Source organism: Girardinichthys multiradiatus, chromosome 8 (genome assembly GCF_021462225.1).
Source record: "Girardinichthys multiradiatus isolate DD_20200921_A chromosome 8, DD_fGirMul_XY1, whole genome shotgun sequence".
Taxonomy (NCBI): domain Eukaryota; kingdom Metazoa; phylum Chordata; class Actinopteri; order Cyprinodontiformes; family Goodeidae; genus Girardinichthys; species Girardinichthys multiradiatus.
Window position 1 is genome coordinate 6,477,097 of NC_061801.1, and position 25,023 is coordinate 6,502,119.

Below are 25,023 nucleotides of genomic sequence, written 5' to 3' on the forward strand. Positions count from 1 at the left end.
TAACAGAAATGTTACACACCCAGTCACAACTCAGCAGTATGCACTCGCTATTCAGAAGAGGAACACATTGAAAGCAACACACATATTATACCTAGAACATGAGACCGTTGTTTATTACTCAGGATGGATTTCCTCCATTTAGGCTGCAGAGAGTACCACTGAAACCTTCTGATTCAGCGAAGTCTAAACAGTGGCTCTAATCATCTCTTATTACTGTAGCGTTTTACTGCCTCCCATTAACTTGCTGTGTGTTCAGGTGAAGAATGTAAATCTGTCGGACAGTGAGCAGCTGTCCATCAGAGGTGTAGATGATCATGGTGCCATACTGGTTCTGGCCAACCACACACTGCTGGTGGAAGGTCAGGTGATCCGCAGTCCCACCAATTCTCTGTCCGTCTACTACCGCTCTGCGCCGGAGGGAAGCATGGGCCTCTTCCAGCTGCACTATCAGAGTGAGTCACCCCACCACATTGATGCACAAACCTAATCATGTGTTCATACAAACTGGTTATAGAATTATCCAACAATCCTTTCATTAGGTGCCAAGAGGCTGTTTGTTCTCTCTAAACTGCACGTGTTAATTGCATTATCAAATACCTTCTCATTGAGTCACTCAGCACAGTGATTGAGTCTGTCATGTGAATTAGCTGATTAGAGCTCTGATTAATCGTCTCTCGTCTCATTAGGAGGCTGGGAATATGGCATATTGTATGGTGAGAGTGTCTGTGTTGTGTTTGTTTTCATGCATGTCTGAGGACGTGGTGCCACATGTGATGAGGGGCAGAGCAAAGAGGACATCATAGAGTGTTAGATCTACCTGTGCTATTTATCACAGCCATCTAATCCTTTTACATCACTTCTATGATGGTGCTGACTCAGATCAAAACCTTTATGCAGAGAAAGATTTGTGCATGATTAAATAAGACATAAGAAACATCAAAGCCAACTTTAACAGGCAAGAAATATTATCCCATGCTGCTAGTGATGAATATTGCAAAAAGCATTTAAACCATGAAAAGATGTCGTGCAAGTAATTGCGAGTTTGAGGAGAAGAAGCAACAACAAAAGCTATGTGGTATCAAATGCATCTTTGGGGTTCAGCTTTTTATGTGTGTCTCAATACAGAAGTTTTCAGTTAATTACATTCAATATTTCTTGCATTAATGAGAAGATTTATTTGTATATGATGTGCAAAGCGGTGTATAAAATGCTTTCTAAGAATGAACCCCAAAAGTAATATACTGTATATAATGAATCCAAGGCAGGACCTAGAATGGCACCTTGTAGAATGTGGAAGTGATGCGGCATCTGATGTACATTCATTTAGGTTAGCTTAGAAACTCCTAACAGATAAATATGACTTAAACCACCATAGAGCAGTTCTGGTAGAAACTACACTCTGTTCTAGCTGCAACAAAGAGATAATAACATCTACAGTGTCCAAGGTAGTACTTACACACGTGGACAAAATTGTTGGTACCCCTCGGTTAATGAAAAAAAAAAAACCACAGTGGTCACAGAAATAACTTGAATCTGACAAAGGTAATAATGAATGCTTCAAACACGCTTCAACAGAATGATTTAAAAAAAAATAAACTCATGAAACAGGCCTGGACAAAAATGATGGTACCCCTGAAAATAATGTGACCAAAGGGACATGTTAAATCAAGGTGTGTCCATTAATTAGCATCACAGGTGTCTACATTTTTGTAATCAGTCAGTGGGTCTATATATAGGGCTACAGGTAGTCACTGTGCTGTTTGGTGACATGGTGTGTACCACACTCAACATGGACCAGAGGAAGCAAAGGAAAGAGTCGTCTCAGGAGATTAGAAAGAAAATTATAGACAAGCATGTTAAAGGTAAAGGTTATAAGACCATCTCCAAGCAGCTTCATGTTCCTGTGACTACAGTTGCACATATTATTCAGAAAGTTAAGATCCATGGGACCGTAGCCAACCTCCCTGGACGTGGCCACAGGAGGAAAATTGAAGACAAAACAAAGAGACGGATAATATGAACGGTAACAAAGGAGCCCAGAAAAACTTCTAAAGAGATTAAAGTTGAACTTCAAGCTCAAGGAACATCGGTGTCAGATCGCACCATCCGACGTTGTTTGAGGCAAAGTGGACTTAATGGGAGACGACCAATGAGAACACCATTGTTGAAAACAAATCATAAAAAGCCAGACTGGAATTTGCCAAACTACATGTTGACAAGCCACAAAGCTTCTGGGAGAATGTCCTATGGATAGATGGGACAAAAATGTAACTTTTTGGCAAGGCACATCAGCTCTATGTTCGCAGATGGAAAAATTAAGCATATGAAGAAAAGAACACCCTCCCTACTGTGAAACATGGAGGAGGCTCTGTTATGTTCTGGAGCTGCTTTGCTGCATCTGGCACAGGGTGCCTTGAATCTGTGCAGGGTATAATGAAATCTCAAGACTATCAAGGGATTCTAGAGAGAAATGTGCTGCCCAGTGTCAGAAAGCTTGGTCTCAGTCGCAGGTCATGGATCTTGCAACAGAATAATGACCCAAAAAACACAGCTACAAACACCCAAGAATGGCTAAGAGGAAGACATTGGACTATTCTGAAGTGGCCTTCTATGAGGCCTGACCTAAATCCTGTTGAGCTTCTTCGGAAGGAGCTGAAACATGCCGTTTGGAAAAGGCACCCTTCAAACCTGAGACAACTGGAGCAGTTTGCTCATGAGGAGTGGGCCAAAATACCTGCTGAGAGGCGCAGAAGTCTCATTGATTACAGTGATTGCCTCAAAAGGCTGTGCAACAAAATATTAAGTTAAGGGTACCATCATTTTTGTCCAGACCTGTTTCATGAGTTTATTTTTTTTAACAATTCTGTTGAAGCATCTTTGAAAAGCAATGACTTTCATTTGTTCATTTTCATAGAATTTTTATTCATTATCACCTGTGTCAGATTCAAGTTATTTCTGTGACCACTGTGGGTTTTTCTTTCATTAACCGAGGGGTACCAACAATTTTGTCGACGTGTGTAGGTCTAAAAGTCCCCCAGGAGAATCTCTCCCAGCTGAGTGTGCCCGACTCCACCTGCAGGTGGATCACTGACTTCCTGTCTGACAGGAAGCAGCGTGTGAGGCTGGGGAAGCACGTCTCTGACTCCCTGACCATCAGCACCGGTTCCCCCCAAGGCTGTGTTCTCTCTCCTCTGCTCTTCTCCCTGTACACCAACAGCTGCACCTCCAGTCACCAGTCTGTCAAGCTTCTGAAGTTTGTGGACGACACCACCCTGATCGGACTCATCTCTGATGGTGACGAGTCCGCGTACAGATGGGAGGTGGACCATCTGTTGGACTGGTGCAGCCAGAACAACCTTGAGCTCAACGCTCGAAAGACAGTGGAGATGGTTATGGACTTCAGGCAGAACCCACCCCCACCTGCCCCCATCACCCTCTGTGACTCCACAATTGACACTGTGGAATCTTTCCGCTTCCTGGGAACCATCATCTCCAGGGACCTCAGGTGGGAGCCAAACATCAGCTCCCTCATCAAGAAAGCCCAGCAGAGGATGTTCTTCCTGCGGCAGCTGAAGAAATTCAACCTGCCAAAGACTATGATGGTGCACTTCTACACAGCCATCATTGAGTCCATCCTCGCCTCCGCTGCTACAGCGAAGGATAAGGGCAGGCTGCAGCGTGTCATTTGGTCTGCTGAGAAGGTGATTGGCTGCAGTCTACTGTCGCTCCAGGAACTTTACACCTCCAGGACCCTGAAGCAGGCAGGGAAGATTCTGGCTGATCCCTCCCACCCCGGTCACAGACTCTTTGAGACTCTCCCCTCTGGCAGGAGGCTGCGGTCCATCCGGACCAAAACCTCACGCCACAAGAACAGTTTTTTCCCATCTGCCACCAGCCTTGTTAACCAAGCCTGGAAACCACCCTGACACTCTCCCTTTCCCCCACACCCCCCCTTTTTTTTTTGCTGACAGGAAACCTAAATACTTGCAACTCCATGCGTTACATTAACGCTCAGCATGGACTCCTGCTTTTCTTGCACTGCCATACTTGCACACTGATCACCTGCACTGTTGTATTGCTCTTGCACCCTATACTGCTCTACATTTACTCTCACTCACTTAAAACTGTGCACATATATTTATATTATATTGTAGATATGTTTATACTGTTTAATTTTTACTGTATTGCACCGACTACACCAAAACAAATTCCTTGTATGTCCAAAAACGTACTTGGCAATAAAGCTTTTCTGATTCTGATTCTGAAATCATAGAGTTTTCAGAGTAAACAGTAAAAATGTGTCTTCAAAAAAGCCATTTCGTTGTTGTGGTATTTTTTGGAACGAGGCCGAAACCTTTCATATGTGTAATTCAGAAACACCCAAGAGAAAAGGCAGTTTGGAACTAGGGTTAAAGTCATGATACAAGGGTCTACATTTTACATTCAGATGTATTTCTTTGACTAAAACACCTATCCCTAAAAAGTGTTTGCTTCATTTCCAGTCTAAATAATGAAGAGTTATGTTAGGGTTTGAAAACTTTTGTATTGTTTATCACTCATGTCTGGACAAAGTGCTTTTCCCTCCCACATGCCACAGAAAGGGAGATGGGGGACAGGAGTGAGTTATGCTACTATCAGCAACATCTAGGGGCTGTTCGTACCAAGTCCCCACTCCCTCTCTGTTTAAAATCAAGACACATAAACCCTAACCTTTCTGACCCCACGCACACACACCCCCTGAATGTTTGTTGAACTGTGTGTGAACCAGCACACACAGAGGGGTGCCAACACTTTGTAGGCTGCACTGCAAAGTGAGCTACCCTTGCTGCAAGTAAAACTGACTTTGTATCGTTCTTGCCTTTGAGTTGACTAATTAATACCTAACAGGTTACAAGATGTGTTAAAAGAGCACATTAATTTTTTGTTTCTTTTAAAGCTTTTTTTTACTATAACAGAATTTGTTAACCCTCTGATTACAACATTTAAGTAATCAAGAAATAAACATTAGTAGCTACATGGGATTGAATAATTGTTCATGTATTATTCATTGGGAATGAGGTATGTTGTGCTAAATGTTTATTTACTAACATACAAACTGACACAGAGCATGTATTTCAAGTATGGAGAAAAGATGTGCAAGTAATCACTATTTTGTGAAGAGGAAGCAAAAAAAGAATCTATTCTGGATTCTACGTTTGATACCTGTGGCCAAATACAGATCTGATGAAACGTCAACATTTAATTAATCTCTTTTGTTGCAGTCTTTAGGCTGAGTTGCTCACTTCCGAAGAGACCTCACTTTGGGGAGGTGTCAGTGCTGGATCTGCTCCCTGGAGGCATAGCGCACTTTCACTGCCACATGGGTTATCACCTGCAGGGGGACTCTCAGCTCACCTGCATTAATGCCTCGCTTCCGGTTTGGAGTGGCAAGGAGCCAACCTGCAGGGGTGAGTTTGTATGTGTGTATAGATTTAGATGATGGTTCACCATGTCCCTCGGTACTCTGCAGTTTAAAGTGTTGCTAAAGTGATCTCATATTGTAGTGTGGGTAAAGCAAACCCTCCTCCCTGTAGCTCTTTGTGGAGGCACTGTAAAGAATGCAACAGTAGGGCGGGTGCTGTCTCCATCTCCCCACCCTGGACCAAATGCTACTTTTGACCGTTCCTGCTCCTGGTCCCTGGAGGCACCTAAAGACCAAAGACTGCATCTGCACCTGGAGAGACTGGCCCTGGGACCAACTGACAGGTAGGGCAAGTCATGTTCACAAGTCATTATTCTCAGGTCCAAGTCCAGTCATAAGTCAAAATTATTTTCTCATCTACTGCATGTTATCTATTCTACCTAAAACACTGTATAACCTACTTCTGATTATATGAGATACAGATTCTTAGAAGTCTCAGATCTGGAACCTAAATCAGAACACAACTCTTAGCTGGGTCTGGAGTTTTTGTTGTTGTGAAAAAATGTATTCAGAAATGTCATTTGAACAGATGCTAATCTTCTATTATTTAAAAGATAAATGTATTTTTATATTTCTACGGGTGTAAATATTGCAATTGATTAATTTTAAGTGTAACTTTAGTGTGACTCAAATTTCAGTTACCATCTCAGGTATGGGCACACATCTTCACGTGCTGGTTTTTGAAATTGCTGGCTGCATAGATGAAAATCTGATATATGAACAGAGCAGAGTCCTCAGCCAAAAAAGAAATACATGAACACCACAATCTACAAAGATTATGTAATCTTCACTTATGGCTCTTAATTTCAAAAGCTGCCTTAAAACTATGATTAAAGTCAAGCTTCAAATTTACATAGTATCAACTCTGACAAGCTTAAGAACAGTCAGAAAAACTTACAACTATAGGTGAAACATTGGAAAACAGATAAGTTTATGTTTTGTGTAAAAAGAAAATCATTATAACAAGTGGAAATTAAGAGATAAAATAGGTGCATTTAACCTAAGAGGACAGTTTTTACAGTGTTTACTGAGCTGAGAATTACTTTTCTAGTACCCTGTAATTAGTTGTGATCTCTAATGTTAGTGTCCCTTCACCCAGATCTCTTAAAGAACCCTGGGCTTTGTTTAACTGGTTTGTAGCGCAGGGGGACAATTGGACAGTTCAGTCTCTCATATCGCAAGCTGTGGACACCAAGTACCTGGCTTCCAAAGAACTGGTTATTTTGTTCAACAGGTGGGGGAAAATAAAATTACTGGATACAAGACCATGCTAGCTCAAAAGCTGACAACAGGCACATTTTCAAACATTCTCTGCTTCCCTAAATAGCAAAATATTACATTTTCATATTGCCTTCACTGTGACACATTGTCGTGTCCTCTAGTAAGCAGAAACTTCATAGAGTCTTACCTTGGAATGTAATTTCTTTAACGGATCCGTTTCTGCTACACTGTTCTGTTTATATCCCTGCAGGCTGGTGTTATGGAGTGGCCTGGATGCCGGCTCTGTGGTTCTGTTCGATTCGGGGCGGGGCGGACAAATACCCTTTGAAGGGGTGATCAGCGAAGGTCCAGCTGTTAGGGTCCAGTTCATCACTGATCAGCCTAACCATGAGACAGGGTTTACCATCCGCTATGAAGGTACAGAGTATGGATTAAAGATAACAGAGATAAAACACATTATGTGACAAGCTTATTTTTACTGACTGCTAGGAAGGGAGCTGCTTATCAGCATAAGAGTAGATAAAGTTTTTGATTTCTGCCAGTTGTAGGTAGCCAAAGCATGTCAAAGTTATCTTCTATTACTTTAATCCAACCAATGGAGATAAAATCACTATCTAATAATAACTAACTAAGACTTATCTTCCCAATAATTTAGCATATAAGAGAATTTTTTTAGAATTACATACTAAGGTAAAAGACAATAATGTTTCTAACATCGTTCTTTCTTTTTGCTGTTTCAGCTTTTGAGCATGGCCACTGCTACGAGCCATACCTCCAGAATGGAAACTTCACAACATCGGATCCCTTGTATGGCGTCGGAGCAGTGGTTCAATTTACTTGTGACCTGGGTCATTCTTTAGAACAAGGCCCTCCAGTTATTGAGTGCATAAGCGCCAGGGACCCATACTGGAACGACACTGAGCCTCTCTGCAAAGGTAAAAGTTAAATAAAAGTAAAATTAGTATAATGTTCATTTAATATGGTACTCAATGGTACTCTTCAAACTGGTTCAGTCTAATGAGTGGTACCTCTTTGTAAAGTGGGGAATTAATATCCTGTCTCTGAGCAGTTTTTGTAGTATCTTGGTTATTTTCTTTTTTATTAAGACATTTATTAGGTTTATCCTGATCAACACCACGTCAAGGATAAAACTTTTAGAGTTCTTAAGTAATAAATGCAGCTCCAATAACTATTTCACGTGGTTCTTTGCAAGGCAAACCTGTGTTTTGTCTCAAACAAGTGGTTTCTTGTAAACAATGTGTCTTTTGGAATCAAACGCAAAATAAAATAAATATATGCTGGTGATTACAACTACAGGGCTGAACTATAAGAAGTAGACACTGACAAAATTCAGGTAACATGCAGATACCTGAAAATCTCACTGGCAAACCTCAACCAGAAAAGTAAGCCAGTCTCAAACAAGAGCCTACATGGAGTAAGGTAGGAGAAGAGAGGAACAGGTGGAACCATCATGGAAGGCATAACCTCTCGACAAGTGTACCAACAAACTGAGGGGGTGACTGATATCAAGCTATCCTATTAGTGGCTACAGAAGGCTGTGTTGAAGGACCACACAGAGCCACTAATCATGTCAACACAATAGCAAGCCATAAGCATAAGGACAGTGGAGGCTGAGGTCTACCACATCAGGTAGGGCTGAAGATGCTGGCTGTGCGAAGATGTCCCTGGCAAGCAAAGTGTACATGGAGCGCCATAAATAGGTGGTTGGAAATGAGTGCGCTTGTCAGCTACTTGAATTAAAACAGCTTCAGATGGAATGGTTCATTTCAGGTTTTAATGGATGGCAGGAACACAAAATGATAATTGCTGTTGAAACTGGTGAGAGATGAATGGTTGCAGCAGATTAGAGCTTGAGTGCTGGAGAACTGCATCTGAATACAGAGAATACTGGCTTAGTAAAGTTTTTAAGACTTTTAAATTTAAAGAAGTGTAGAGGCCAGGACTAACTGTGTCATGAAATCAAAAGATCTGGCGATGAGTGGATGTAGAGCCTGGGAGTTAATAGAAGGAGGTTGATTGTAGACAGCTGTGCCTTGGCCCAGCTCATCAAAAGCTCCTTCTGTAGTCAGGCAGGAGGCTGTCTAGCCAATCAGTCTCCTTATTACAGCGCTATGTAAGAGCTGGACGTCCCGCAGTCAAAGTAGGAGATACCACCAACAGTGGTTGAGAATAATAAGGCTAAGATCCTGTGGGCGCTCAAGATCCAGACTGACAAAGACGTGATGGCTAAACAACTGGACCTTATAATGGTGGACAGAACTTAGGGGAAGACAGTAGAGAAAAAGAAAAAAGGAAATAAATATGAAGATGGTTACAGTCTAAGTGGGACTCAAGACTGTGACCCTTGAATGCAGACAGAGCATGTCTCTAGCAGATTCTAGGAATATCCACTGAGATCTTTGTCCAGATGAGTGCAGTCCTAGAAACAGCTGAGAAACTGCATGGAAGAATCAAACAGATAGGACTCTGCTAGAGGCCTCGGGCCTGAACTTAGATTGAAGTGTTAACAAACGTTTGCTTAAACTGCTAGACCATTGCTTTTTTTATCACTGGATAATTCTGAAGACACCCTCATGAGGACCAAAACAGAGCCGGAGTCCAACCCTGGAGCCAGGCCTGGGGTCGGGACTCATTGGAGAGCACCTGGTGGCTGGGTTGCTCCTCGTAGGACCCGGCCGGGCCAAACCTGAGCGAGAGATGCGAAGCCATCCCCAAGTGAGCCCACCACCTACAGGGGGAACTGGGAGGGACCGGTGCAAAAAGGATTGGGCGGCAGACAAAGTTGGAGACCTCTGAGACTCGATCCCCGGATGCTTAGGGTGGCTCTAGGGATGTGGAATGTCACCTCACTGGGGGGGAAGGAGCCTGAGCTTGTGCGGGAGGTCGAGAGATATTGACTAGAAATAGTCGGGTTCACCTCCACGCAGAGCTTGGGCTCTGGAACCCATCTCCTTGAGAGGGGCTGGAGTACCCATGCAGAGTACCAGGCCTTCTTGGCATCCCTGTCGGGGGTGCTGGATAGTGCCCTTTCTGGGGACTCCATTATTCTACTGGGGGACTTCAACGCCCACGTGGGAAACGACAGTGACACCTGGAGAGGCGTGATCGGGAGGAATGGTTTCCCCGATCTATATCCGAGTGGTGTTTTGTTATTGGACTTCTGTGCTAGTCACACTATGTTCAAGCCTAAGGCTTTCCATCAGTGCACTTGACACCAGGACACCCTAAGCAGGAGGTCGATGATCGACTTTGTTGTCGTATTGTCAGACCTTCGGCTGCATGTTTTGGACACTCAGGTGAAGAGAGGGGCTGAGCTGTCCACTGACCACCACCTGGTGGTGAGTTGGATCCGCTGGAAGAGGAGAAATCCGGAAAGACTTGGCAGGCCCAAGCACATAGTGAAGGTCTGCTGGGAATGTCTGGCAGAGCTCTCGGCCAGGGATGTATTCAACTCCCACCTCCGGGAGAGCTTTGACCAGATTCCGGGGATGTTGAAGACATAGAGTCTGAGTGGACCATGTTCTCTGCATCTATTGTCAATGCTGCTGCCCGTAGCTGCGGCCGTAAGGTCTGCAGTGCCTGTCGCGGCAGCAATCCCCGAACCCGGTGGTAGACACCGGAAGTAAAGGACGCTGTCAAGCTGAAGAAGGAGTATTATTGGCTGTGGTTGGCCGTGGGACTCCTAAGGCAGCTGACGGGTACCGTGAGGCCAAGTGTGCCCCGGCCCGGGCTGTGGCAGAAGCAAAATGTTGGGCCTGGGAGGAGTTCGGTGAGGCCATGGAGAAGGACAACCGGTTGGCCTCGAAGCGATTCTGGCAAACCGTCCGGTGCCTCAGAAGGGGGAAGCAGTGCTTCACCAACACTGTTTACAGTGGGGGTGGGAGGCTACTGACCTCGACTGGGAACATTATGGTGGAAGGAGTACTTCTAGGATCTCCTCAATCCTGCATCACGCATTCCCTGGTGGAAACAGAGCCTGGGGACTCGGGGTTAGACTGTTTCATCACCCAGGCTGAAGTCACCGAGGTGGTTAAAAAGCTACGTGGTGGCAGGGCTTCGGGGGTGAATGAGATCCGCCGTGAGTACCTCAAGTCTCTGGATGTTGTGGGGCTGTCGTGGTTGACACACCTCTTCAACATTGCGTGGCGGTCAGGGACAGTGCCTCTGGACTGGCAGACTGGGGTGGTGGTCTCCTTTCATAAGAAGGGTGACCGGAGGGTGTGTTCCAACTACAGGGGGATCACACTCCTCAGCCTCCCTGGTAAGGCCACGACAGGGTATTGGAGTGGAGAATCCGGCCGATAGTCGAACCCCGTCTCTGTACAAGAGGAGCAGGACTCCGACAGGGCTGCCCTTTGTCACCTGTCCTGTTCATGACTTTTATGGACAGGATTTCTAGACGCAGCCAAGGGCCGAAGGGGGTCTGGTTTGGGGACCAGTGGATTTTGTCTCTTCTTTTTGCAGATGACGTGGTGCTGCTGGCCCCCTCTAGCTAAGACCTACAGCGTGCGCTGGGGCGGTTCACAGCCGAGTGTGTAGCGGCTGGGATGAAGATCAGCTCTTCCAAGTCCGAGGCCATGGTTCTCGACCGGAAAAGGGTGGCTTGTCCTCTTCAGATTGGAGGGGAGTTCCTGCCTCAAGTGGAGGAGTTCAAGTATCTCTGGGTCTTGTTCACGAGTGAGCTGGCATTTTTTAGACAATGGTAGAAATCTTTGGAACTGCATTTCTCCAAATATATACCTTTGAGAGTATTTATTGTTGTTGTTGCCAAATCAACAGAAAGTTCTGCCTTGTTTTAAAACATTCTTCATGTGTTTCCCAAGCTGGCTAGATACCACTCCTATCCTTGTTATTCTAGCCGCTGGCTGTTTAATCTATCAAACAATCAAAACTAGTTATCAGCACATCTGTAGTTCTTGCTGTCTGTCCAGTACCCTGTTTCTAAGTTGTTCAGACTTGTTGCTCAATCATTGTGCTGTCCTCCATTTGTCCCATGGTAGCCCAGTGTGGCGGGGACTTGACGGGTCCAGGAGGAGTGATTTTGTCCCCAAACTGGCCTGAATGGTACGGAGAAGGAGAGGACTGCAGCTGGAGGATACATGTTGGTGAAGACAAACGAGTGCTGCTTGATGTTCAGCTGTAAGAAAAACACACATTGTTTTCATTGTTGTTTCACAGAAAGTCATATAGGGCTAATATAACGGTATATTAGCTTAGAAAATGAATGAACTGTCAGTAGGGGTGTAATGAGATATTAAATCACCACAATATTTCTTGTCAACCTGAAGTCTGTCTCTTGAAGTACTTTCTTGGCCTGCTTTATATATGAGACTTTCCAATAAGACTCATAGCTTGAAGTAAGAAAGGAAGTAGTTCTTGAGTTGGTACTCTTTTGTGGCCTAAAAGATTTCTAGAAGAATATTCCTGTTTGACTAGTTTGTATATTACATTATTTTATGCTGTTTTAAAGAAATGTGTGGATTTATCCTGTTCAGATTTTATTAGTCTGTTTTAGATTTTGAAGAGATGGTCAAATAAAGTTTAGACTTATTGAAAAACTGTCAAATAGGCTAGTAGGTTAGCCAATAGGAAGCTCCAAATTAGATGCCTACTTCAGTGTTATTAGCATGTAGTATTTAGCAATATGTGGTATTCTCACCACATCATTATTTATATCTAGATTAGAATAGAAGCCTTTATTCATCCCACACTGGGGAAATTCTCGTTAGCGACAGCACTTAAATGTAATATCAACACAAGTGAAAAAGTATCTAAACAAATATAGCAATAGTTCATAAAAGAGACAAAAATCTAAGAGATTTAAAAAAAATTACGGTATGTACAGAAAATATATACCTTTTTACTCAGCTATATATAGTATATTGTCTGACACTAGGTGCATCAAACTAGAGCAACCTTTTCTTTTTTTGTTTTCTAATGTTGCAGCATTTCATACAATACAGAGCAAATTGTTTCCTACATGTTCCAGGGCAGCTTTGCTCTACAAAAAGCATATCTCAAGACACTATCCTAATTGCATGATTACCTTTATTAATACCAGATTCAATCCAGCATCAGGCAGGCCACATTGATGTTATAGTAACCTGTGTCTGTATGACCTTCTACAATTTAGAGTAATTGTGTGTTCGTACATAGGTGTGTATATGTGTGTGTGTGATGTTAGGTGAACATATGAGTAGAAAAAAATGTGTTTGTATTAAGTGGGTGTATGTGAGTGTGAGTTTGTCACCTAGAAGTGCATATTTGTAAGTGTTACAAGAACAGTAGAAGGCCTGCAATCCACAGCACCTAAGAGCAGCAAAGGACAGGTAGACCTGGCTCCGGAAGGCCACAGCAGTCCCAGGCAGCCAGACGTAAAGCATTACCCCAAGGCATCCACAGGCCCTGCACATAAGTAGGTCACCAGCAAGGCACATAGGCCATGAGTCCCCATGACCCAGCCACACCGCCACTCTCAGCACAAGCCTAGTGCATTGAAATTGAGGTGGAGGACAGGATCAATTATAGCAGAAGAGAGGAATTGCATAGCGCTCCCCCCATGCCCACAAGGTCCATCATCCCAAATCCCAAGATCTTGCTGCTGTGGTGTTGCATATGTTAGGGAGAAATGGGTGGATGCCAAGGTACCAGCATGAATCCCCCCCTTGGGATCCAGCTCCCCAATTGGCTCTCTCTTCTCCCACACCAGTCCGGCACCGAACAAGGCCAGAAACCCCCCAGAGATCCCCAAAGACAGCATGAGGGAGCCCCCCGAGAGGAGAAACTGCAGCAGCCTTTTCAATGTAACGGTTGTTTTTTGGAGTAATTTCTATCTCTCTCTTGGTTTCACCACCTACCTCCTAAAATGGTTCTGATATGCAAGTTAGACCTTTTAGGACCTTTTTTTTTACAGCGTTAACATGTAAATACATCTATAAAATTAGCTAACCTTGATGGAAATATTAAATGATATAGATGAAGCTCACACCTCCACTTGAGGCTCTTGTGAAAATCATAATTTAGGGATTCAATCTGGTAAAGTTTGATTGTTTTACAGCATTTATGTTCTGAGATGAAATGTAAATTAATCAGAGCCCCCAATGATTGTGTGTCTTTTACGAAATTTGAGCTTAAAAGAAACAGACACACTGGATCGTGTGTCTTTGCTTCAAAGGAAATTAAACAAGGTCTTGTGATGACATAATTAATTTAATGTTTGTTACAGTTCCACATGTCTACAAAGTGGAGAATTCAGTTTGAATTGTTTCTTCATACATTTCTTACAAGGTCAAATGTAAAAACCCACCAAAACCCTGATTGCAAATACAAAGTCATTTGGCAGAAATATGTAATAAATCTTTGAGCGTTTTATTTTCCCTTCTAGTACTCCAAACCTCTTCAACCACAGTTCTAGGCACCTTTTGGGGTTTGCTAAACATGTCAGAGGCTCCAACAAGATGTTTACAGACTATTTAACATTTCACCAGTAGAAAAAGTCTGTATTTAGCCCTTGGATATATCTTGTTACCGATGTATTCAACTGTCAACATCTGCTGTCTGAGTCATCATTACCAGCTATGTTGTTTTCTCACTCTTTTGTCTCTTCTTTCCCTGCCCTGACTGTCCTCAGACTAAACATCAGCGACAGCGACATGTTGACCTTCACTGATGGTGACGAGGTCACGACTCGGATCCTGGGTCGTTACGTTGGAGGCAGCGGCCCATTCAAACTCTCCTCCAGCACGCCGGACCTGACTGTCTCCTTTCACTCTGACCCTGCCGGGCTTGTCTTCGGAAAGGGGGAAGGTTTCATCATAAATTATATGGGTGAGAGTAAAGGGGTCTGTAGAGCTGCTTCCTCCACACAATCAAGTTGAACAGATTTTATACAGCTCGACTATTAAAGTGGTCTGAAGGTTTCTGTTATCATTTATGAGAAAGGCCAAGTAAAGAAGAGCAAGTTGAGAAAGCCTAACAAGATGAAATAGCTATAAAAATACAAAAAAGAAGAAATCTTCTCAGTTTTAACATCTTGTATAAATTTATAATCTCTTTCTTAGAAGGAAATAAAGGTCTTACAAAGTTTTAAGTGAAGCAGAGAGTGAAAACCCAACAACAATGAGGCATTAAAATCTAGACAAAGGCAGAAAAAAAATCTATCCAAAAAAAAAGCTGGAAAAGGGCCTCAGAAGCATCAAGTATCATTGTTGATCACCTATTTATTTACATTTGTACTTCGTGCCTCTGAATCATAGGACAGAGGTCTGTGTCTAAACAAGCAAAGAAAAAGGACAAAATAAGTGAATGATTAAATAGATTGAAAAATATAGCATTAATATGTCAGCAAAAAGGATGCTTTCCAAATTATTCAATAAGTACCTTTTAAATTAATTTCATTTAGAAAGTTCTATTTGCAGTTTGCATTAAACCATTAGCAGTTTATTAGGTGCGATGGCTGTCCAGCAAATAATGAACTTCAGTCTAACTTTCTTTTTTCCATTTATAATGTTTATTCAAGCGCTCTGTAAAGTTCACAGCCTTTATTGGTGAATATTCTGGGGGGTTTTTCCTGCGGCTGGAAGGTGATTCTTTTATGAATCTGTCTGAATGTGTCATTATCAGTGTTGTGAAGGTTTACCTTTACCCAGACCAACTTCTAAAAGCCAAAATGCATTGATGGTATATGGCACACATCAAATTTTACACATTATCATTTCTGTCACAAAAATTCACACTGGAAATGTCTGACTGTTGTTCACTGCTCCAATACGTGACTACAGCCTGATCTTAGAGTGGTGTTTATGTGTATTCATGGCAACAATTTTTAAGATGATGAGATATATAATAACTCCCTGAAGTGTACAAGCATAAACACGCAGTTAATTTCAAACGTTTTGACACACAAAACAATCCAGGTTGTAGTGATGTAAAAGATGAGGTCATGATAAAAATCTTTTTCCACTTTCATTGGGCTATAAAACCTGTATAATTCAACAGAAAAAAAAAAATGAACAACAGCTAATGGAAAAGTGTGAAGAACAAAAAAGCTGTAATAATCTGGTGGCACAAATGCACACACATAGACAAATAAGTTGTTTTTTGCACCCTTTGATTATGTTTTTCTTACATATGGTCATTTGCATCATTTATTTAAAAAGCAATATTTTACAGACAGATTACAAAGGATTAAAAGGATCTCACTGTGACATGTTGTAGTTAGGAGAAGTGTACAAAAATCACAGCATTGCACAGCAAAGATAATACAGAAACTATTCAGAGTTGCTGCAAAGAGACAGACAGTACCACTGACAAAGCTGGAGCAATATCTGGCAGGTGCTGTTCAGTTCAATTCAGTTTATTTATATAGCACCAATTCACAACACATGTCGTCTCGAGGCACTTCAATCAAATCATACATATTTCAAGTCAGGCACTTAAATTCTAATTAATCCTAACTATCAACCAGTGCAGTCGGATTCAGTTTATTATTGAAATTGGTTAAAAAGTTTTTTCTGACTAAAAAAACTTAGCAGATTGCATCGAGTCACTGACTTGCAGCATTCACTCCTCATGGATGAGCATGTAGAGACGGTGGACAGTCGCTTGTATTGACTTTGCAAGTTTTCGGAGAGCCTAACCACAGTCCAGAGCTAAATCTGACAGAAGATCTGCGAGGTCACTTGAAGAGGACTGTGTACAAGAGTCTTCCCCACCATCTGAATTGTGGCTTGAAACTGATCCACCAATATTAAGCAACGGGACTGCAGAAGATGTGTGATGTTGTACAAAGCAAAAACAGCAGCAGGAGCCGTTCAGTCCACAGGTTCACACAGAACATAGACATTGTATTATCCCCTTGTGTCCATCTGATCTGAGCAATATCTTGATCAGCACAATTTGATAAGGATAATAACTTGCCGAGGTGTAAAAACATTGCTTCTATTTGAAGCGCTAAATTTATTTGGACATTTATTTGGACAGCTCCGCTCTGAGGAAATTCCCAGCAGGTGAAGGCTAGGAGTTGTTAGCCACACCCCTTTGATTCCGTAATCACAGCTACATAATCTGAAAGCTCACACAACACATGATCTCGGTGGATTGCCTTATATGATGTGAATGAAAAAAATGACCCATAATGGGGGGTTTGTGTTTGCTTGTTTATTGTGAAACTATAAAGGGCTTCAACAAAGTATCACTTTAAAGTTATGCAACCAGGTTACTGCAGCTTTTTTGTTATATTTCCCCTGATAAAATAGTTTGTATACAAATGGGTTTTACAGGATAAATGTCAAACTGACACTTTTTTTGTAGGTGTGGAAACTTTAGCAGCCATTCTACATAGCGGCCATCAAGCTATTTCCCTTTCGGTAAAATACTGTTACTCTTTTCTGCATAAAGTAGCTAGTTTTTCCAAATAGTCTCTTATTTTTATAAGAGTATTATTATTATTTTACAGCAGCCATTTGCTTCTGAATGTAACATTGTTTAATTCCACCATAATGAGCTGTGCCCAGGTTAACTTTGTCAAGTCAAGATTCTTAGCAACATTGTTACATGTTTACTATACAACATTTTTGTCAGGAGACAATATGTTTTTTCTATAAATACAATTATTTATTAATTTATATATTCAGCAGAGTAAATACAACTTGATCATTTTCTGCCACTGAGAAACTATTTGTTAAGTTAAGATTTACTAAAAAATAATAAAAGTGCATAAGAGTATCAGAATAATAATTGGAATATATTTGGAAAGGCCGGATTTTATTTAGTTTTTAATTAATTTCAATATTGGCATTTGTCCTCGAGGTGCCTGCTCCATTTTTCATTTTCCCTTTTGTCCCCTCACATTCTCATTTAGCTTTTCTTTCACTTTCCCTCTGCCCTTATTCAATCGCATCCAATTTGTGTCACCAATTGCACAATGACACTCATTCACATACAAGTATGAGGTTTCAGAGGCAGTAGCTTCTTCCGCTCCTTTACTCGATGCAGTCTGTCCTGGGTCGAACACCTGACACCAATTTAAGTGCGCACTGAGACACATGCAGTCCAATTTACTTGTCACCCTCTCAACAACACCAACTCACCAGCATTTCCCAGAGTGGTAAATTATGTAGAAACAGCATGATGCTACTCTGAATATAAGTGAGTATATGTGTCTGTGCTAATAATAAATAACACAGCACAAATGTTCAGGCTGCGTAGCAGAGGGAGACCAACTCAATAGAAAGTGATAAATTGATCCTGGAGCTTCAACTTACAAATCCCTGCGGCCCTTTCAGATAGTATAGAGTTATGCAATCCTGTAAGCCAACAGTTCAATCATGAGATGTACGACAGGAACAGCAAGATAATTACATTTAACCTAGACGAAGTGTCAATGTTTGCAATGTAAATGGAAAGATTATGCATAATAAATACAATATAACACACATGATAGTATAATGTTTCTTATTTATAGACCTTAAGACCCACATTACAAAGTCTCCCACATAAAGGAACAACTTGAAAAAATCATGAGATTTTTTTTATTTAATCAGATATGATTAATTGAAAAAACAAACAGAAAACTTAATCTAAAGAAAAAGGCTCCATCATCTAGGAGATAAAATCTTTTCTTTGTAGATTAATGATAAAGCTCTGTTTGTTGTGCAAAGAGTGCTTCACTTTTAACTCGGTAGTGAGAACATCTTCATAGTAGACATAATTATTTTACCATCAGAACCGTCCTTTTAATATAAATTATATTTTAATTCATTTCAAAGTTCACAGGCGTAATTTGGAAGTCGAGGCAACTGATGAAGAGAGGGACTTGTGCATTGACAGCTGAAGGCTAAGATTCATCTCAGTGCACTCCCCTAGCATTGATCTACGTAACACCTGGGGGATAATGTATACCAGATGCTGCTGAGGTTTTTCAACAGCACCTTTAGAAATGAAGTAAAAAGATTCCCAAGTGGAAATATTTCTTTGTTAGGCTATTTTTATTAGCAAAAGCCCAGTGCAGCGTCTAGTTGGAAATGTTATGGTATCAATTTAAATTATTCATAACCAGAAAAGAAAAACAGAAAAAATAGCCTTGTAGATTTTTTTTACTTAAAACATGTATTTTCACAAGGACTAAAACACAAAAATCACTGGGATGTCAAGTTATGTACACAGATACATCTAAAAGAATTAGAATTTTGTGTAAAAGTATATTTTATTGTGTAAAAGTGTGTTTTTTGCCAGTAATTTCAGAAAGTGAAATGATTTGTCATGATCTGCCAGTGTTAGGTTTATGGGTGTGTGTTTTGTTTGTTTCCTTCTTCTCAGCCAGTGTCAGTGTTGTTTTGTTTACTGCCTGCTCAGCCAGGTGCTTTTCTGTTCATTTAAGATTTATTAGATTCCTCCTGTTTAGGTGATTGTTAGGTTTAAACCCCAACACTCATTACAACATCTGCACAAAGAAAGACACAGAGAAGTTAGTTTGTTTTAACTTGCAAGGAGAGTGTCCCGGAGACTGTCTCAGTTACAATCCTCCAAACACACTCTGAAGACAGTCTCCGCTCTTCATGCTTTTATTAGAAAAGGAACGCCCTAGTTACATGAGATTTCAACTGCTGAGGGAGTTTATCTTTATGTGAAATCAGACTGTTCTCACATCCTGTGCTCATGTTGCAACATCATATTCCTCTATGCATATAAGGAGATAACAACCATTCTCAATCAGTAATATAAACAGCACATCTAGATAGTAAATAAGTAATGTAGAATGAAAACTGAATAATGTATGTACATTTATCTAACATTTCCCTCCTGTTTATTCAGTTTAGCATTATATCAATTTTAAACATCATTCAGTGACTACTTCTTTTCAGATTTTCAGTCATGAAATCATTGCAATGCATAAAAAGTTACACTCAGAGGACCTCCCTAATAACCATCAGGGTCTGGATACAAGTCTGGAAAATGCAGAGACGTCTCTTCGTTGCTTGTCTCATCAGGGTCTTCATCTGAGTCCTCGTCTGGTCTTATAAGGGCATACATCTCTGAGAGCTCTGTTTTAACTGGTTGTATAGCAGAGGTGATTATTCGAGAACACAAGGCTCTTATACAAGGAATACAACAACATCCACATAAGGTGAGAATAGCTGCAAACACAGCAATAGACATTAATATAGAAAACACTAGTTGTTTATATTTTCCAAACATTTCCCCAAAACCATCCCACATTGAGGTGTCAACTCCAGAATGGTCTTTCATTTTGTCGTTGAGTGATCTAAGGCCTTCCAACGCTTTAGTCAGGCTTCCATCAGCTGCTGTGTTATTTGGTATAAAAGTGCAACACTGACCACCAAATATGGAACAAACACCTCCTTTCTCAGCTAAGAGCATGTCAACGGCAATTCTATTTTGGAAAGCCATAAGTGAGGTAGCTGACAGTTGTTCATGGATAGCGGAGAAACCTTCTTCAGTTTTGTTTCCTAATCTCTGCACATTATAATGGATGTAGTTGATTCTGTCTACATTTTTATTGAATATTTCATGTTGGATTCTGGATCGATTAGGATTATAGTACCCTACTCTTCTTTTTTGCATTTTGTGATTTCTTTCCCATATTAACAGGGCACTTACAACTATGATTGAGATGATGCTCCCTATTATCAATATCTTTTTGTGTGTAGGGGTGAACATCTTTCTGTAGATTGGAGCCCTTCCTAAAAACCTGTAGCAGAGCTGTGGACAATCTTCACCGGTTTGAGACAACTGCGAACTATAATTGCAGCCCCCTTTGTAGCCGGACTACCTCTGAAGGTCAGATGAAGAGCTACAATGCTACAACAGATACCACAATGCTATTACTACAACACAAACAATGATAGTTAGGGTAAACACTGCTATTGAGAAATTTATTTTAGTCATGTTCTATTATTCTTTTACAATGTGTTAGATGGATCCATGAGTTCCTTTCTGCAATCTTAATCGCAGTTCCAGTAGTCAACAACACCTGATAGGGCCCTTCCCACTTAGGTGAATGCCAATACTTCTTCTTTATGCTTTTTATCAGGACCCAGTCACCTGGTTCAACTAACGGTATTCCCTGCGTAGACACAGAAGTTTCATCATCATTAGTTTTCTCATTGTTTTGCTGTCTTTGTTGTAACATCTTTCTCATATAATCTGCCAGTGTGCTTTCATCATCTGTTTCCCACATATTTTTAAAATATGGCAGTCTGTAAGGTCTCCCAAACACAGTTTCATATGGTGTTAATCCATCTGAGCTAGTTATGTTGATATAGAGTTTTACTAAATCCATGTATTTAGTGCATGGTCTTCCAGTTTCTTCCATGCATTTTCTTAACCTGTTCTTTATAGTCCCATTCATTCTTTCTACTAGCCCAGCGCTTTGTGGATGATAAGCACAGTGGTGTTTTAGGTCTATGTGGAAGGCTCGTCCTATTTTGTTAATGATTTGATTAACAAAGTGTGTACCGTTGTCACTATAGATTTTCTCTGGAATACCATACCTTGGTATTATGTCTTTGCATAAGGCTTTTGCCACTGTTAATGCATCTGGTGTTTTTGTTGGAAATAGTTCTATCCATTTTGAGAATGGATCTATTATTACTAAACAATACTTTTTCCCTTAGCTGTTGTTTAGTTCTATGAAATCCATGTGGATATGTTGAAAAGGGTATTTGGTCTTGGGAAATTGTCCCCTTTTTGGCCTTAAGTTCCCTTGGGCATTGTGTTTTGCACATACTAAGCAGCTTCTACAAAACATTTTTTGAATAGGAGTTGAATCCATAGGTTGTGTATACTTGGTTTACCAATCCTGTCATCCCTCCTGTTGAGACATGTGACTTACCATGACTCAATATTGCTGCCCATTTGTATAGGTTTTTTGGTAGGATTGGTTTATTTTCTGGTCAGGTGAAAATACCATCTTTTAATTGTGCCCCTTTTCTTTGCCATTGTTGTTGTTCCTGCTTTGGTGATTGTTGTTGCATGTCTTTTAATAATTGGGCACCCAACTTCTGCAATAGTTTGCCAGACCCAGAAAAGACATCATTTGCTTTTTTGTTATTGGTTTTGGTGCTTGTAATATTGTTGTTTTTCTCTCTTCCATTATTGTTCTTCCTCCTGAACTTAATTGATGACCCAAATACTTTACTGTTTCTTTGCAAAATTGCAACTTGCTTTTGCTTACTTTATGGCCTTCTCCTGCTAGATGTGTTAGGAGAGCTAAAGTGTCCTGTTTACATGCTTCTTCTGTTTCTGATGCCACCAGTATGTCATCTACATATGTTAATAGTTGACTGTTTTGTGGAGGCTCGAAGGTGGACAGACTGGAGGTCAAAACTTGAGAGTAGATTGTTGGACTCTCACAATATCCCTGAGGTAACCTTGTGTAGGTGTACCTTTTTCCTTTAAATGTGAAAGCAAACCAGTACTGACTGTCTTTATGCAGTGGCACAGAGAAAAATTCATTGCTTATGTCCACTACAGTGAAAAACTTAGCTTTTGGGTTCAGAGAATTCAACAGTGTGTGTGGATCTGCTACACACGGCGATCTTTGAATGACTGCGTTATTAACTGCTTGTAAATCCTGAACCATCCTCCACCCTACAGATGGAGGTGCCTTTTTTACAGGGAATATAGGAGTGTTACAGGGTGACTCAGCACATTCAATCAACACTCCTGCCTTTTTCAAATCTGTAATAACTGGTTCAATTCCTATCATTGCATCAGGTTTTAGCGGGTATTGTTTCACTCTAGGCCTGTATTCTGTTTTGGGTCTTATTACAACAGGAACCGCTGTTTTGACTAGGCCAACATCTGTTGGCCCTTGAGACCATAGTTTTTCAGGAACCAGCTTCAACAGTTCCTCTTGTTCCTTAGTAAAGAAGATATGTCACTTTTCCTTTTTGTCTAGATGCACTCCGGATTGGACAGTCACTGTCCAAAACAATGCCTTTTTTGTCATCAGGGTTGATTGACTGTACCAGGTGTTTACACCTGTTGCAACCCAATGTCTTGCTCTTTCACCACTGTTTACTAATTGGCCCAAGTTTTTCCACTCTTCAGTTGTCTCTTTACACAGTGAGATATGAGGTTCTGAGTATTGTCTAAACAATACTAAATTGACTGTATCTGGCAGTATTACTGCAGCTGCGGCATTTGCCGTCACGTCTGAGTACATATATGACACTGTTATTTTTACTGGAGTGATTTTGTCAAATTCGCTTTTGTATTTGGTGTCTGGTTTGTTTGTGTACCACATTGTAACATGTAGGTCATCAGGTGACATTACATCCTGAGGGTTTTGTATGGAATTTTTTCCTTCATCTACAAGAAATGACCCCGTGGAAGTTGGTGCTTTATTTGGGATGTCCAATGTATAGTAATAGTTTGGGCTTCCCACTCCCTGCATTACATATACATTTTCAGGCCTTTCCCTAGCTATTTTTAATCCATCAGGAGTTGGTAATATGATTAGTTGTAAGGCGACCATTGCATCTCTACCTAATAGATTTACTGGACATTCTGGCAATATCAGTACCGAAAGTTGGCATGTTTTTCCTTCCGGGTCTCTGAGCCATATGGGTTCAGTCTCAGTAACCCTTTTTGTCACTCCTTGGGCTGCTCTGACCACAGCATAATTTCCACTAGGCTTTGCATGTGGTAGTGGCTCTCTGAGGGTGGTTCTACATGCTCCAGAATCACAAAGGAACGTGATAGGTGTGCCTTGTACTATCAATGTTATTTCTGGTCTAATTTTTTCTACATAGAACAGTTCTTCCAGATTTAATATATTTTCTCCCTCCTCAGTCAAAAGTACCCTTTCTGTCATTTCACCAAGGGGTTGTCTGCTCAGTTTCCCCTGCGGCTCTGGTGCTAGTCACGCACTATAGTTTTGTTGGGCAGAGCTACTTTGGCAGTCTCTAGCAATATGTCCCTCTTTTCCACAGGACCAGCATGCTCTTGGATTTTGTGCTCCAAAATGTCCTTTGCCTCTACCTCTTCCTCGACCTCTACCACGCCCCCTGCCTCGTGTTTGTTGATAATAAACTGCATTATCAAAACAGGCTGTCTCTTCCTCGTGGTAGAACACTGTGTCTTTTTGTTTGGTCTTTTTACTTTTTATAACTTTTTCTGCATGCAGGGCATGGTTGATGTAATCCTGTAATGAGCCTCCACTCATTCCTATGTAATGGCGGTTTACCCAGCCATGTATTTCAGGTGACGAACCTGAATGGAGTGCATTTTTTAACTGTTGTTGGAAGGCACTGTTTGCATCTTCACTTGGTTCTAGACCACTGTGAACCTTGAACACCGTTCCCATTCTTGCTCTATATTCATCAAATGGTTCATCTGGTTTCTGTCGGCACCTTCCTATTTCAGTGTAATTTGCTCTCTTTTTATATTTAGCTTTAATTCTTTCCAACAGGGGGTTCACATGTTCTGTCAGATCATTACTGTCAGCAACTCGGTTGGTACCATCTGCTTGAGTAGGCGTATAAGTTCCTTTAACATGAAACCAGTCAGGGCCTAACTTGCACATCCACACCTGTTGTACTTCTGCTCCGTTCAGGTGATAAGAGCGTCTGAGGTCTTCCATTTGTTTCAAACATTCCTCAACATCTTCTCTAGGGTGGGGAATGCCCTCTACTGCCTTTTTAATATCATCTTGTGTCCATGTTCGATATACCCTTATTACAGCCGGATCATCCTGTCCTGATCGTGGATTTGGAGGTTCTATCAGAGGGAAAGTCTGTACTTCAAGTCCCTCTTCCTCAAAACTTAGTAACTTTTGAGGTTCCCTGGGAGGGCTTAACACCCTATTAAAGTCCCCAGATAGGGTTGTTGACCAGCTTCCTACTGCGCCGTGTTTCCGTAATTTATGTTTACTTCCTATATCTTTTGATGTATATTTAGGTGGTTTTTCGGGAAATGGGGCGGCAGGGGGAGCCGTAGGCTCAGTTATTTCATCTTCCCCAGCCGCCTCTTCATCTTGTTGGGCTAATTGTTGCTGTAAGGCTGCATAAGGACCTGAATATTCATCATCTTCCTTTCGGTGAAACATTATTCCTTTTTCTTTTTCTTTACCTGCCTGTTTTTCTTTTTCCTCTTTTTTCTTTTCTTCCCTTCTTTGTCACGCCACTCTTTTACCTTCCTCTCGTTGTTTTGCTATTTTACACCATACCGTTGTCTGTGCATAACCTTCTCTTTTCATTTGTTTTTCATTTTGTTTACATTTGTTAGCTATTTTACCTTGTAAGTCTTTTAAGGCAGCCGTGGATAACTTTCCATTAAAGTTATAATGTTTTACC

General features: G+C 41.2%; 1 protein-coding gene across 6 annotated transcripts in view; it reads left to right on the top strand.

Annotated features, from left to right (window-relative positions):
* LOC124872261 (seizure 6-like protein) overlaps positions 1-25,023 on the top strand; it is a 147,900-nt gene that overhangs the window by 88,797 nt on the left and 34,080 nt on the right. For all 6 annotated transcript variants that reach the window (XM_047372038.1, XM_047372040.1, XM_047372036.1 and 3 more), the window contains exons 4-10: positions 257-452; positions 5,262-5,447; positions 5,574-5,745; positions 6,933-7,099; positions 7,423-7,617; positions 11,704-11,842; positions 14,334-14,530. In XM_047372038.1, coding sequence (XP_047227994.1) covers positions 257-452; positions 5,262-5,447; positions 5,574-5,745; positions 6,933-7,099; positions 7,423-7,617; positions 11,704-11,842; positions 14,334-14,530 — 1,252 coding nt within the window. The remainder of the gene's footprint in view (positions 1-256; positions 453-5,261; positions 5,448-5,573; positions 5,746-6,932; positions 7,100-7,422; positions 7,618-11,703; positions 11,843-14,333; positions 14,531-25,023) is intronic.